The following is a 12,786-nucleotide window of genomic DNA, read 5'->3' as shown; positions in this document are numbered from 1 at the left end:
AAACATGGGGGGTAAAGCCAAACCAACAGGATGATTTTATTTATTAWTATTTATTAGAATTTTTTTGCCTTTTCATTTTTTTTTTTGTGGGAAATGTTTATTTCCAGTTTAGCAGCAGACTTCTATRCCTCACWCACTGTTCRTTTTCCAGGGCCTTGTGTACAGTGCTTTATGTTCCTTTCAGGCTGCATACAAATCACGTTGCACTGTCACTGCAGGAATTTGTTTAGAGATAGGAAGGAGTGGATAGCCATGGGGAATGACTTGCTCTCAGGCTTTGGAAGGCATTCTCATCCGTGTTTGGATATTYTGTTTTGCTTTCTGCTYGCTGCTGATGCTGTSTTGATACCGCAGGAGCTGCTGAGAAGGGAGAGCAGTGAATTCGGCCCCATGGTGAGGGATCCCTTCTACGTGCTCAGCGCAGGAGCCAGGTGGGTCTGTGTCCCTGTCCCCTCTGTCCCTGCAGGGCCAGCTCTGGCCATCCCACTTGTCATGGGCTGTCTAGGGACAACACCTGCACAAACACAGTTCCAGCTGTGCTGTGCCCAGCAGACTTAGGAGGAGTTGCTACAAGCTTTTTCTTTCACTACACACATTAATTTATTATCAAGTCCTCTTCATGTCATCTTGGAGCACGTTTCTGCAGCAAATCTCTGCTTACATAACTTCTAGGAAGTGTTTGATCTGCTGTTGGAACTCACATTGGTTTCTGTCRTAACTGGAGGATCCTAAAGGAAAATGGGATGTCCCACTCTGGCTGGTTTTATCCACCCCAGGATGCTGCCTCCCCAAAAGAGAGGGACTGAACCCAGGATATTTCCTTGATCTTCATCAACCAGGGGTGGGCCTTTAGGCTGATCCCTTCATCCAGGCAGGATGTTTTGCTCAGCAACAKGGGAGAGAGAAATGTTTTTAAAAATAGAAAAGTGTAAGCACAAAACTCCATGTCTTMGGACTTACATAACTCTCCCCTTAGCCCCGGATTGTTTTGAAGTTAATGAGAACTGAAGTTGATCGTGCTGTATTTACATTTAAATAATAAATAGATGTTTGCCCTAAGCCCTGAGTRCCCGAGCAGCTAACTCCCATTACAGTAAAAACCATCAAGAGGGACTAAAGGCATTGTTCAAAAAGGAGCTCTGTTGCTCACAAACTCGCAGTAAATGCCAGCCCTCTCTGTGGTCACAGTGGGAGTTAACACTGCTGTCTCCAAAGGTTTCTTCAAGCAGCTCTGGGTTAGGGAACAACAGCTGAAAGCAGAGGAAGTCTCCTACTCTGGCTGATCTTTCTTCTGGCCATTTTTACCCCTAAGAACACATAAATTTTATTTCAAAGGGACTCAATCTGCCTGCAGGCACATCCTTGTAGGATTATTTAAAACTCACCCATTTACTTTGATATGGAATAACTTTTTCCATGTTTTTTTCCTAAGAGAACAATGCAGCTGTTTCAGTTCCTCCTGCCTCCCCTTCTCTCCTAAAGATGGCGTTTTGTCCTGCTGCTCTATCACCACTTGTGGCTYCCTTTTATTTTTTTCTTCCCCCAACCTATTTTCCAAGTAAAGGGATTGAACATCCAGACTGAAAACAAGTTTATTGGGGCACGAAATGCAGGTTTCTCATTTTCATGCTTCACTGCACAAAGATTATTGGTTATTAACAATTTTATGATGTTTGTGCTGCGTAGGCATCCCGCATGCTTCGCAAGCACATTTCTTCTGGGAGATGGGAGGTTGCTTTCCCTTCTTGCTCAGAGTTGGATGTTGCAAAAGATGAAAGGATAGGAGAAGTGTTTACCATGCTTGGGCCGTTACATTTCTAATTTTCCTTGGGCCACCGCTGCCCTGTGTGCTGGAGAGGAGATGGGGCCATCCCTACCACCTCTCATTCTCAAGGAGGAAAACTGTCAGATGGTTAAATTAGGAAAATCTTGGTCAGCAATCACTTGGTCTGGTCACAGATGCYCTTCCTCTGCTCCCCAGGTGTCACACAACACTGGGAACTGCTCCACCAGTTTTAGAATCCACAGTTGCTCCCACAGTAGGAGGGATCTCTGARTTAGAGAATCACCATCTGGTGTTCCCGACAAACACTGAGCATCTGAAAAGAATACACACTGCTACTGTCCAGGAACCACAGACAATACCAAGAGCAGCCTGTCTGGGAAGTTTCCCCACCCCCAGGCACAGGCTGCCAAATTCTATTCTCAGTCACACCAGAATAAAGCCAGAACGACCCATGTCTTTGACACAGTTATTCTTAATTTGTACCAGTACATCTGAGAGCAAATTTGGGGCCCAAGTCTCCAGCATCACAGAATGGCAGTGTGRGGATTATTTGACAATGCATCTCAAGAACAGAAAATGCACTGGCAGTAGTGCTTCATTGTGTTTTACTGGTTCATGGTATGATTTCATGGTTCCAGGCCACCTTTTGCATCTGCCATTACCATTATAACTGCTCAGTTTGTTTTCCAGCTAAATAGCCAGACAGGCAAATAGGTTTGGCTCTGGATTCCAAGCAGGATCCTCACTCCAAAGGCCAAATGCTSTTTCTCAGATTCACGTGAGAACACCCTAAAAGACCTGGAAGGAATAATTCAATCTGCTGGCTTTGCAGCCTTAATATCCCCTTGCAGTTGGAATGTGTTGGCTTTAATTTTTGTCACCTGCCTGTCTGAGGGAGCCTTYTCTTCTAACGGGATTCCAAGGCTGCAGGAGCTTTTTTTCATTTTCTCCATAGTCAAAATAGTGCATTTTTTGGCCTGGCTTTGTTCTTGGAGACAGTTGAATCGATTCAATGGCACCTTTCCAAAAGAAGCAGATAACATTATGGGAATATTTGSCCCATAGAGCTGAAATTGTTCAAATTACAAGCAACTGAGAATGGAGTTTGGTGGTAGATATTTTCAAATAGTGTATCTTAGAACAATTGCTACAGGCCCCATCTGTAACAAATTAAATTGAAAGCAGAGAGGAAAAGGAAGCCAGGAATTAGGTTTTCCTAACATTTTTTCCATTGAGCTATTGCTGTGGTGCTTGCTACACATGTGTGATGTAGCACACACTGAAAATGATGGGAGATGGTGAGAGGGAGTGGATCTGGCTCAGGATTTCACTTCAGTTTGAAAGCACAGCTGCACCTCACCTAGACCAGCAGGCAGTGAGGCTGCCCTCTGATGGGGYTGATAACTTGCCCATTAAGGAGGTGCACAATAAATTTTCTTGCTCATTGATTAGTTATTAATCTTACRTGGTCTGTCTCCTGGTGTTTAGGTCTTTCAGCAAGAGAGAAAGAAGCCACTCAGAGAAAATGGCATTCACAAGTTACTATCCCCATCCCCTCCGCAGCACCGAGATTGTCGCCGGGCCCGCCACGCTGGCTGAGAACCACAAGCCCTCAGAACTCTCCAGGCCAGACAGCAGGACTTCTGCGTTTTACCCAGCCCCAACAGAGGCAAGGAGTCACTATCCTGAGCAAAAGCAAGGCTTTAAACCATTGTTCCTTAACCTTAYTCCTTCTGGATCTGGCCATTCTACTGCTAATACACCCAGCCAGGCTCCCTCAGACTCTGAGAGCCCAGGTGACAGCCAGGCTCTGAGACAGCACCGTGCCAAASGAGAGGCTGTTCCCCCCGAGGGCAGCGGGAGCAGCCAGGCACAGCCTGTGGATGCTGTCCAGGATAGATCCCCCGAGACTCCCACCGAGGAGATGATGTGGAGGAGGAARGCCGGGCTGCTGCACAGGTCCCTGCCGCCCAAAGCAGCGTGGGCTCATTCGGTCAAAGACAGCGCCTACGCCAGGGCTGTGCCATCCCCTCCGGCAGCAGGGCCGAAAGCCTCGCAGAGGTGGCAGTCCCTGCCCACACAGAGCAGCACTTCCTCCGACCCCGAGCCTCCTTCWCCCCAGGGCATGACCCAGCTCCGCATCTCGGAGTCGGCGCTGCAGCTCACGCCCCCGCCATCGCTGCAGGACGAGGAGGACGATGAGGTGTTTGTCACACCTTCCCAGCCACCCTTCTCCCCACCAGCACCGTCCCGTCCTCTTCCCGAGCTGAGCTCTTGCACTTCTGCCAACGGCACGGAGGAATTCCCACCTCCTCCCCCAGCCACGGAGGGGAATGGGGCAACTGCAGACAAATCCCCCCGGCTCCCAGAGGAGGCCAGCATGAGGTAAGGGCGGGCTGGAGCTCTGCAGGGCCATATACAGTAAGATATGCGGGGCTGGGACAGATGGGGTGGATCCTGCGTGCTCTGAGACCCCCAGCTGCCAGCCAGCCAGGGAGCTTGCAGGGGGGACAGGGACAGACAGACAGACTGCTGCCAATCTGCCAAGAGCAGCCTCACATGATGTGGCAAGAGCAGGGCCCAGCAGCAGGTGCACTGACAGGTGCTCCCCAAAACCCCAGGACAGGGGGCTATGGGGRAMMMYYCYKGGSYKGKTYYTGCTTCTGACTCTCTCCAGCACAGAGTGGGAATGGCTGCTGACTCCTTCCAGATACGGATTTTGAGAGACAGCTGTGAAAACCCATGATGGGTTTTTCCAAACAGTTAGTATTTCCCAGAATATATTTTGGACCTGGCGCTAAATAATGCTGTTATGAAACAGTGACCATCTGCCAAGAAATGACAATGCAAATATGTCACAGTTGGGTTTTATAGGGAAATTCTCCTGAAGGATAGGACTTTGGGCGAGGTGCACAGGTGGTTTAACTGAGCACAGCCTCCCTCACTGCTCTGATATCCACCCGGGAAGAATCTGGCCAGGGCTGTAGTAGTGATTGGTTTTTCCAGCATGGCAAGGACAAATGGGTAGAGGCTGCTCAGGATGGCACTSCAGGGTGGGGAGCTGCGATGTCCCCGGCCTGCCAGTGGAAAACAAAGTGACTTGGTGTTCACTGGTTCTTTCTGTGTTGGAAGAACAATCCAGGAGTGTCCAGGTTGAAGGCACAAAACAGTTCTGATGCCAGTGGCTTCACAATCTAGGCCCTTCTRTGGTGGAATGAGAAGTGAGACACAAAAACAATTGAGAAAGAAGGAAAACTTGAAACTTGCTTCTTGTAGACCTTTACCATGTGTTCACAATGGTCTTGGGTGGCAGGTTTACCTTCATCTCACAGAATGTTTCTGTCTGTGGCAGCTTCAAAAGCTTTCCCAAAGGCCTGGCCGAGAGGGAGATAACATGGTTGGGCACCAGCACCGGTGAAAATAAATGGCCCCTCTCGCCACCCCCATCACAGAGGAGTCACTCTCCATCTGCTGTGGATCAGCAGTGCCAGTCCCCTGCTTCTTCTGAAGGGCTTCGGAGCACTGAGAGACAGCCCATAAGGGCTGAAGGTCACCCCAGAGAGCCAACACTGGAAAATGCCAGCCTGGACTCGGGGATCACCTGCACAGCACCCCCAGTGAAGGCAAAGAAAAAGACCCCAGAGGATATTAAATCAGAGGCTCTAGCAAAAGAAATTGTCCATAAAGACAAGTCTCTGGCTGATATTCTGGATCCAGATTCCAAAATGAAGACCACCATGGACTTGATGGAAGGGATTTTCCCTGGTGGAACCAGTCTGCTGAAGGAGAACAAGATGAAGAGGAAGATGTTGCAGACACAAGCCAGCAGGACAGCAGTGGCAAATGAGACGTAAGAACTCTGGGGTGGGGTGTGGGATGACACAACTCWCTGCTCCCTTGCTTCTAGGGTCAACCTGTGCCATATTGTTCTGCATTTCTATAGGTGAGAGTGAGTTTTGCAGTGAGTTTGGGTTTTGCGGGTGTGAGGCCTGGCATTTCCAAATGGCCCTTCCCATGAGCTGGGCTCTGTGTTTGGGCTCTGAGCTCATCTCTCTGGGCTGTGTAGAAAATGATAGGAAATGAAACATCCCTGGAGATATAATTGGATTTTGCTATCTGAAGCAATTCAATTCAAAGCTCAGGAACAGATATAGGAAAGTAAAATCAGGATGAAAGTATGGCAGGCACATAACATATTCTGGAAGGAGGGATGAGGGAACCTACTTATTACCAGATCAGCCCAAGTCCCCCAGTGCGGTTTTTTCTAAGACAGAGACTTCCAGGTGGCAGCTGGAGACCTGTCCAGCAGTCAGTTGTACTGKGTGATGCCAGGTAAGAAGGTCAGTCTGGTCACCTCTAAACCCAGCTGTGCTGACTGACCTTCAGCAAGATAAATCCTGTGCAGAGCTTTGTCTAGTCACCTTTAAACCCAGCTGTGCTGCACCAGCATCCCCTGATGGCAGGAATCCTCCTTGTCCTGGTGGGTGATAACTCTGGCAAGGTACCAGAGAGGGAGTCCTGGGAAACCATGGATCTAACACCAGCAAAAGTTAGGCTCTGAATTCTTCCTTTTTCTTCGCTGTGGTGTAGGAGAGAGGAAAAGGAAGCTACTGTCACCCTGGTCACCTGTCCTGCTTACTACAACGTTTCAGCCCCCAAAGCAGAACTGCTGAATAAAATCAAGGACTTGCCAGAGGAAGTAGGTGATGAAGAGGAGCTGCTGGACATCAATGAGAAAAAGGTAAATTCATTCACACAGCACTGTTTGCTGTTTACATTCSTGAAATAATAAAAAAGCCCGAAAGGGAAGTGCATTTCTGTTTGATGGCAGCACCCAAAATTGCGTGGGAGTGATTAGGCTGCCTGTGAAGCTTTACTAGAGTGACCCAAATTGTATAAGAGAGTTAATCTGAATTACTCACTGCAAATTGAGTACCAATCTTGCACCACCCTGGGTGCTTTGTAAAGCACTGTAATCATTGAACATGGATTCTTCCTTTTGCTCCTCAGGAATTGCTCCAGCAATCAGCAGGTGGGGATCTTTCTTTGGAAGGGGGCACTAGCATCATGGCCCCAAGGAAGGGCAAGGGYTGGGTTTTTGTCTCTAGCCCTGCTGAGGGAAGAATGCCCATAAAGGAGCTTTGTTTGACCTTTAGGAGGTGGGATTTTGTACCACCTTTGCTCCCTCTCCTCCTGAACTACCCTGCTAGCCAACGGAGTCATCCCAGGGAGAGGATGTTTGTTTTCAGGGAGTATTACTGTCCTTTTGCTCAGTTTTTGCATGTGTGTGGCAGCTGAGAGCAGGCTGCAGTGCAGCCACAGAGCAATGCACACCAAGTGTTCCATCTAGTGGTGCCTGGCCATACAGTGCCATGAGCTCCCTGCTGCACATGGAACCCCCTGCCAGGCCACCCTGGGCTTTGGGGCAGGCTCAGTGACCCCAGCCTGAACCATGTTTGAAAATCCTTCCTGTGAAAGCTGCCTCCTGCCTGGAATGACACTCAGCTATAATGGAAAGAGGACTTGGAGAGAGTATTTTCAGGCCACCTTGTGATTGACTTGTTTCATCCTGCAGTGTTTGTGTGCAGAGCAGATGAACACACAGGTGTTTGTGCCTCAGCAGTGCATGAGCTGGAGACACTGAAAATCCCCACCCCTTGTATATATGGAGAGCTTTTCCTGCTTGCTGTGCTCTCAGTTCTGAGTGAATGGAAGCATGAATTGCCAGCCCCAGGCCAGAGACTTGCTTTTGCATATGTCTTTCCTCTAAATCCTAACAGAAGTTAGGATCTCCGGCACATGTGCAGCACTGCTGTTCTTGGAGTAACCGAACCCTGAGGGCCTCCTTTTCTTTGGCAGGGAAATAGGTGTCAATGTTTTCACAAAATGGGTATGTGCTTGTGTTCAGACACTGAGTAAATCCAGAGYATCTTTGGTGTAAACCCTTCCTTGATGCCTGTGTGTGAGGCATTTGTTTGGTACAGATCAAGGTGGTTCAGGAACACACCAGAGATGTGGCTGCAGCTTTTTTCACACAGAGGGTTTAAAGAACATTCATCTGTAGGTAGCTGGGTGTCAGAATATGGTGCACCAAATCAGAGATCTCTTTTATAMATGTTCATTAAACAAATATATCCTCATGGAACCTGATGAGCTATGCAGGTTATCTCCGTGGTGGGGAATTTCAGCATTTTCTCTGTTTCCTCCCTTCTTTGTCAACTGTTGCTGACATGACCCTGCTCCTCAGGAACTCCATCCATATCCTCTTGTTGTCATCACCCGTATGAGCAGGGTGGTGCTGGTAACAACCAATGTGGCAATGCTTCCCCTCCAACAGGCTGAGCTCATCGGGAGCTTGACCCACAAACTGGAAATCCTGAAGGAAGCCAAGGAGGGCCTGCTCGCAGACATTAAGATGAATAATGCTCTYGGAGAGGAGGTGGAGCTGTTGATCAGCTCGCTGTGCAAACCCAACGAGTTTGACAAGTACAAGATGTTCATTGGYGATCTGGATAAGGTGGTGAACCTCCTGCTGTCCCTCTCGGGACGCCTGGCCCGCGTGGAGAACGTCCTGAGCAGCCTGGGGGACAGCGCCAACAGCGAGGAGCGGGTACGTATTGCACAGCCCTGGCCTGCTGGGGTGTGGGGCAGCAGCCACTACAACATCCTTACAACACCTCCAGGGCTGCCAGGTGGGCAGCACAGAGCTCCTGCTCGTGTAGGAGCAGTGAGTGGCTCAGGCATTGTCCCTGGCAATCGTGATCCCCATTTCTGTAAATGGCTGATACCCTGCAGCCTTTGGACACAGAGCAGCTGTGTTGGGGACAGCCACGTTTTAACATTCTTTGGGTGGTTTTGAAACCAGATTTTCCTGGTGGTTGTTGCTTTCAAGGAAGGTTTCCTGACTTTATTGGAGCACTTGCTGGCTCTCATGGGTAAGGACATTCAGAGCCCATTCCAGTGGGGTTCACATTCACCCTGCAATGAGGAATTCATCCTCTCCCAGGTTTTGACTGCAGGTGTGGGAGCTTAGCAGCCATCTGTGGAGGTGCTGGGAGGAAGGAAATGGGGATCAGGGAATGTGCTGCTGCTGGTACTGAAGGGCTGTCTCTGGTGTGCAGAGCTCRCTGAATGAAAAGCGGAAGCTGCTGGCTGGCCAGCACGAAGATGCCCGGGAGCTAAAGGAAAACCTCGACCGTCGGGAACGGGTGGTCTTGGACATCCTGGGCAATTACCTCTCCGAGGAGCAGCTCCAGGACTACCAGCACTTTGTGAAGATGAAGTCTGCGCTCCTCATAGAGCAGCGAGAGCTCGACGATAAAATCAAACTGGGCCAGGAGCAGCTCAAGTGCCTGATGGAAAGTCTCCCCACAGACTTCACGCCCAGGGACGCTGCAGCAGCAGCTGCCCTGGCTGCAGCACTTGCTACCTCYGCCGGGGTCGGTGGTAAAACACCTCCAGCAGCCTCTTCCTCCCTCTAACCTGTCCCAGGTGCAGYTGGGATATGGCCCTGCCCAAGTCCCTTTAATCCCAGTGCTTGGCAGATGGTTCTCTTCAAAGACAATGGATGGAGACAGGTCTAAACCCAGATTTTAATGAAGGAAAAAAATAGCAATAATAAAGGTTTTATTTTCCTTTCCTTCCACCTCTGCTTCCTGGAAACTTAAATCAATGTGGAAGGAAATCTTCTCCTGCCAGAGAGGAGGAAGAATCTCACAGGAATTAAACACATGACCTTTAATAAAAAACATGACCTCTTCTCTTCCCTCCCTTTTCTGCCTACTTGGCACCTCATTAAATAATGAAGGATCTAAGAGAATGAAGCCTTAAAAATAAAACCAACCCATTTTACTGAACATTATTGATATTTATATTTTTTAAAGAACAAGACAGAATGTGTAAGTTTTTGTACATACTCTAATCAGTTACTTGATTCTACTTTGTTCTGTATGTAGAAAAGACATTTTAATTTTGTATTTTGTGAAGACCTTAACAAAAAGAGGGAACCCCAAAGATAGTCATGCAGTAGMTTGAAACATCTCGTCGTGGTTTTGTTGCTGTTGTTGTGGTTGTTTTTTAATATAATAAAGGGCTACGAGAAGCAGCTTCACCCTGTTTCAAGACATGCTAAAGATACCATTAAGTGGCCTTATAAAGGAGATTTTGGCCATGAAAATACAATTTTTTCCTCTTCTGGATCCTGTGATCCTCTTGAGTCTCAAGTTCAAGCATCTTTTATATCAATCTTCATCTCAGGAGTCCAAGTTAGCATGAAGCAAGGAATTCATTGCAGGAATGTGAGGGAAATTCTGTCTTTATTTTGAATACTCTAAACTGTGGTCTGTGTTTCTGTTGCAGCCTGAAAGATTTCCCTGAGGTGTGACAGGGATTTCTACTGACGTGATTTATAGGCCCGGGTTGGAGTAGAGTTCCAGGGAAACAGCGGGGGGAGCTGTTTCAATCCAATCAAGGCAGATCATTTGCCTGAAAAAAAGCTACCACTGCTGCAGCTTAGTTTGTTCGATTTTAAGACAGTTTTAATTCAGATTTTTTTTGTTTGAAGCCACCCTTCCATCTTACACTTACCAAAACAACTTACAAAGACATGGTAGATACGGGAGGTGTTTGTTCATTTTCCATTTAGCGAGTTCTTTCCTGAAAAACACAACTTCAGTTTATCCCCAGGTCAGGAAGAGGATTCCATCCAAACAGGATTTGCCTGTTTGCTCCAGGAACCCACACGGCTTCAGGGGGAGCACCTCCAGCAAGTTTGGGGTGGATGAGGCAAGTSCTGTGTGTGCTCCCACAGTACACAGGAACATCAGCTTATGAGGCAAGTGATAGTCAATGACATTTTTTTGACAGCCTGTATTTTCAGGTCAGAAATGAGTTAAAGCCCTGATTTCTGTGGTTAGTGCAGGAGAACTCTCTGTGCAGAGTTTTATTCAAAAATCACTCTAACTGCAAAATTTGGTAGAAGCACACCTTAATATGTATTTAAAGGTAATTAAACATAAGCCAAACCTGAAGATTTACTTCTCAGGCAAAAAGATTAACTTCTTTTACCTCTGGCAAAAAGGGGAGTGCATTCATTGCTCTTTAACCCACCTTACTTTTCTCCTGTGGCTATAAAACTAGAGGATAATGGAAACGCAGAATTTCCCASACTGATGATGAGATTTGATGGGGTAGTAACACCAGGGATGGAATGTTACCCATATTGTCCAGTCCTTGTAAACTTTCTGACACAACTCTGCATTTTGGGTCTGGCTACACAAGATTTTTAGATCTGAAGTTGTATTGCAGTGAAGAATGCCAGTACACCAGACACAGTGAGCATGATCTGCTGTGCTACCCCTTCCCCAAAATGCATCTCAGAGAAGGGCTTTTCAGCAGCCTGGCAACTTTTGCTAAAARTGAGCCTTCTTTTGGGTTTGGATATTGGTCTGGAATGCCCTACAGGGATGACAGCATGGCCTGTTTGCCAGTCTGGGTGGCCTCTGTCTGTTGGTGACAATGTTTGGGACTTCTTCCCAAGTCAGTTGATGGTACCTGGGTCAAGCACCTTCTCCAGAGGTGTTTCCAGGTAAGTCATGGACTGTTGGAGGATCATTGACAGCTGCCTACAGGCACAGTGGGAAAGCACGAATCTCCCTTCGGTGGCTTCAGGAAAATCCTGTRAGGACAAAGCAGGTACATTTGTGACACGTGGTGCCACTTCCAAGTAAAATCTCATGGTACAAAAACAATTCCATTGTGTTATATTTGCACATTAGTTAGGAGCAGCCTTTTTCCTGGGTCAGCATCCCTTAAATTATTATCTCCAGTCAAAGCAGGCCAGCTCTCAGTGAGCYCTCACATGCATGTGATAGAAGCGCCAGGAAAATCTAGTCATCCAACTTAAAATTGGCCTTTTTTTATCAGAGCCCTTGGGCAATTGATGGTCACAAGGAATTCACATCAGATGCTTTCCTCAAGACTAAATCTAGTAAAGAGTGTTTACATAGCAGGRTCTCTTGGTTGTAAGTTTRCAYACAAGATCTTTTGTGAARGTTACCTATAAAAATCGGTCAAACYCRSAGCACSACAGCAGTTCATGTGTCAGTTTATCCATCATCTTTACAACTCAGCAGCTGTCATGATTATTTAGGCTGGTAATTAAGAGAAGCAAGTAAAGCAAACTGGATAGCATTCTGTATTTGCTCCACATAAATCCTGTCCTTTGCAAAACGGAGAACAGAGCGAGCTTTTCATCAGAGAGCCCCTGCTTTACATCAGTGTGAGCAAACTGAGGCACACCTAGAGACCCCATGGCAGGTTTCTCCGTTTCAATTCAGCCATTCTCCACGTCAGTGTTTACATAAGAGCTGTTTATCCCYTTACACCCCTCCAGAGGTGAAGTGTCCTGACCATGGCTTGGCTGTGTTCCCACAGGAGTGCTGCTCATGCCTTTGCAGCTCTGCTGTGTTCGGGGATTTTGCTGTCCATGTGTTACTGAACAATCAGCCTTTGTGCTGTGCAACTGGATGTGTGTCTGTGGGCAGCCTTTGTGCAGCTCGGTGTGCCAAAAATCATTGCAGAAAGCTGCTTTTTTCTTGCCCGTTTCAAGATGTYGGGGAGATGGAGCCAGCCAGGCTCAGCACCCTCAGACAGGCTTCAGGGGTGTCATGTCAGCGTGGCTCTGCCTGCTTTGGGATTAGGGATTAGGAAAAAGGGATCATTTTCCCCTATTCCATAGAGAAAGCAGGGTATGTGTGARGTAAACAGCTTTTTCCTCTGTGCTTTGCAGCCTGAAGCCATGCCCTTCTGCTAGGGCTGCACTGAGAGCAGGGCGACTTCAAATGAGAGAATTCGGCCATACTTTTAAAATTATTGTTCATTTTAGCACTAAATGAATTTACAGAAAGGCAAAAGAAAAAGAAAAAAACAAAACAAAAACCAAGGATGTATTCAGCTGGGGAGGATAAGAGCTGGTGAAAGCTTAATGGAATATGGGGAAA

At 47.5% G+C, this 12,786-nt stretch overlaps 1 protein-coding gene and 1 long non-coding RNA gene across 3 annotated transcripts in view; one reads left to right on the top strand and one right to left on the bottom strand.

Moving 5' to 3' along the window:
- The window catches only part of SHROOM3 (shroom family member 3), a 75,995-nt gene extending 66,564 nt beyond the window's left edge, over window positions 1–9,431 (top strand). For both annotated transcript variants that reach the window (XM_057380022.1, XM_057380021.1), the window contains exons 5-10: window positions 355–431; window positions 3,275–4,171; window positions 5,139–5,636; window positions 6,377–6,527; window positions 8,124–8,396; window positions 8,908–9,431. In XM_057380022.1, coding sequence (XP_057236005.1) covers window positions 355–431; window positions 3,275–4,171; window positions 5,139–5,636; window positions 6,377–6,527; window positions 8,124–8,396; window positions 8,908–9,267 — 2,256 coding nt within the window. In that variant the 3' untranslated portion in view covers window positions 9,268–9,431. The remainder of the gene's footprint in view (window positions 1–354; window positions 432–3,274; window positions 4,172–5,138; window positions 5,637–6,376; window positions 6,528–8,123; window positions 8,397–8,907) is intronic.
- An 11-nt stretch (window positions 9,432–9,442) lies between these two features.
- The window catches only part of LOC130581749 (uncharacterized), a 6,133-nt gene continuing 2,789 nt past the window's right edge, over window positions 9,443–12,786 (bottom strand). Inside the window, exons 2-3 of the long non-coding RNA XR_008966263.1 lie at window positions 11,339–11,462; window positions 9,443–10,441 (exon numbers count right to left, since the gene is read on the bottom strand). This is a non-coding gene — a long non-coding RNA (uncharacterized LOC130581749). The remainder of the gene's footprint in view (window positions 10,442–11,338; window positions 11,463–12,786) is intronic.

This window comes from Malurus melanocephalus, unplaced genomic scaffold (assembly GCF_030028575.1).
Source record: "Malurus melanocephalus ecotype Western Australia unplaced genomic scaffold, MMel_1.1 scaffold_433, whole genome shotgun sequence".
Taxonomy (NCBI): domain Eukaryota; kingdom Metazoa; phylum Chordata; class Aves; order Passeriformes; family Maluridae; genus Malurus; species Malurus melanocephalus.
Note: the sequence above shows the minus strand (reverse complement) of the source record. Positions and strands in the feature narration are given on the sequence as shown.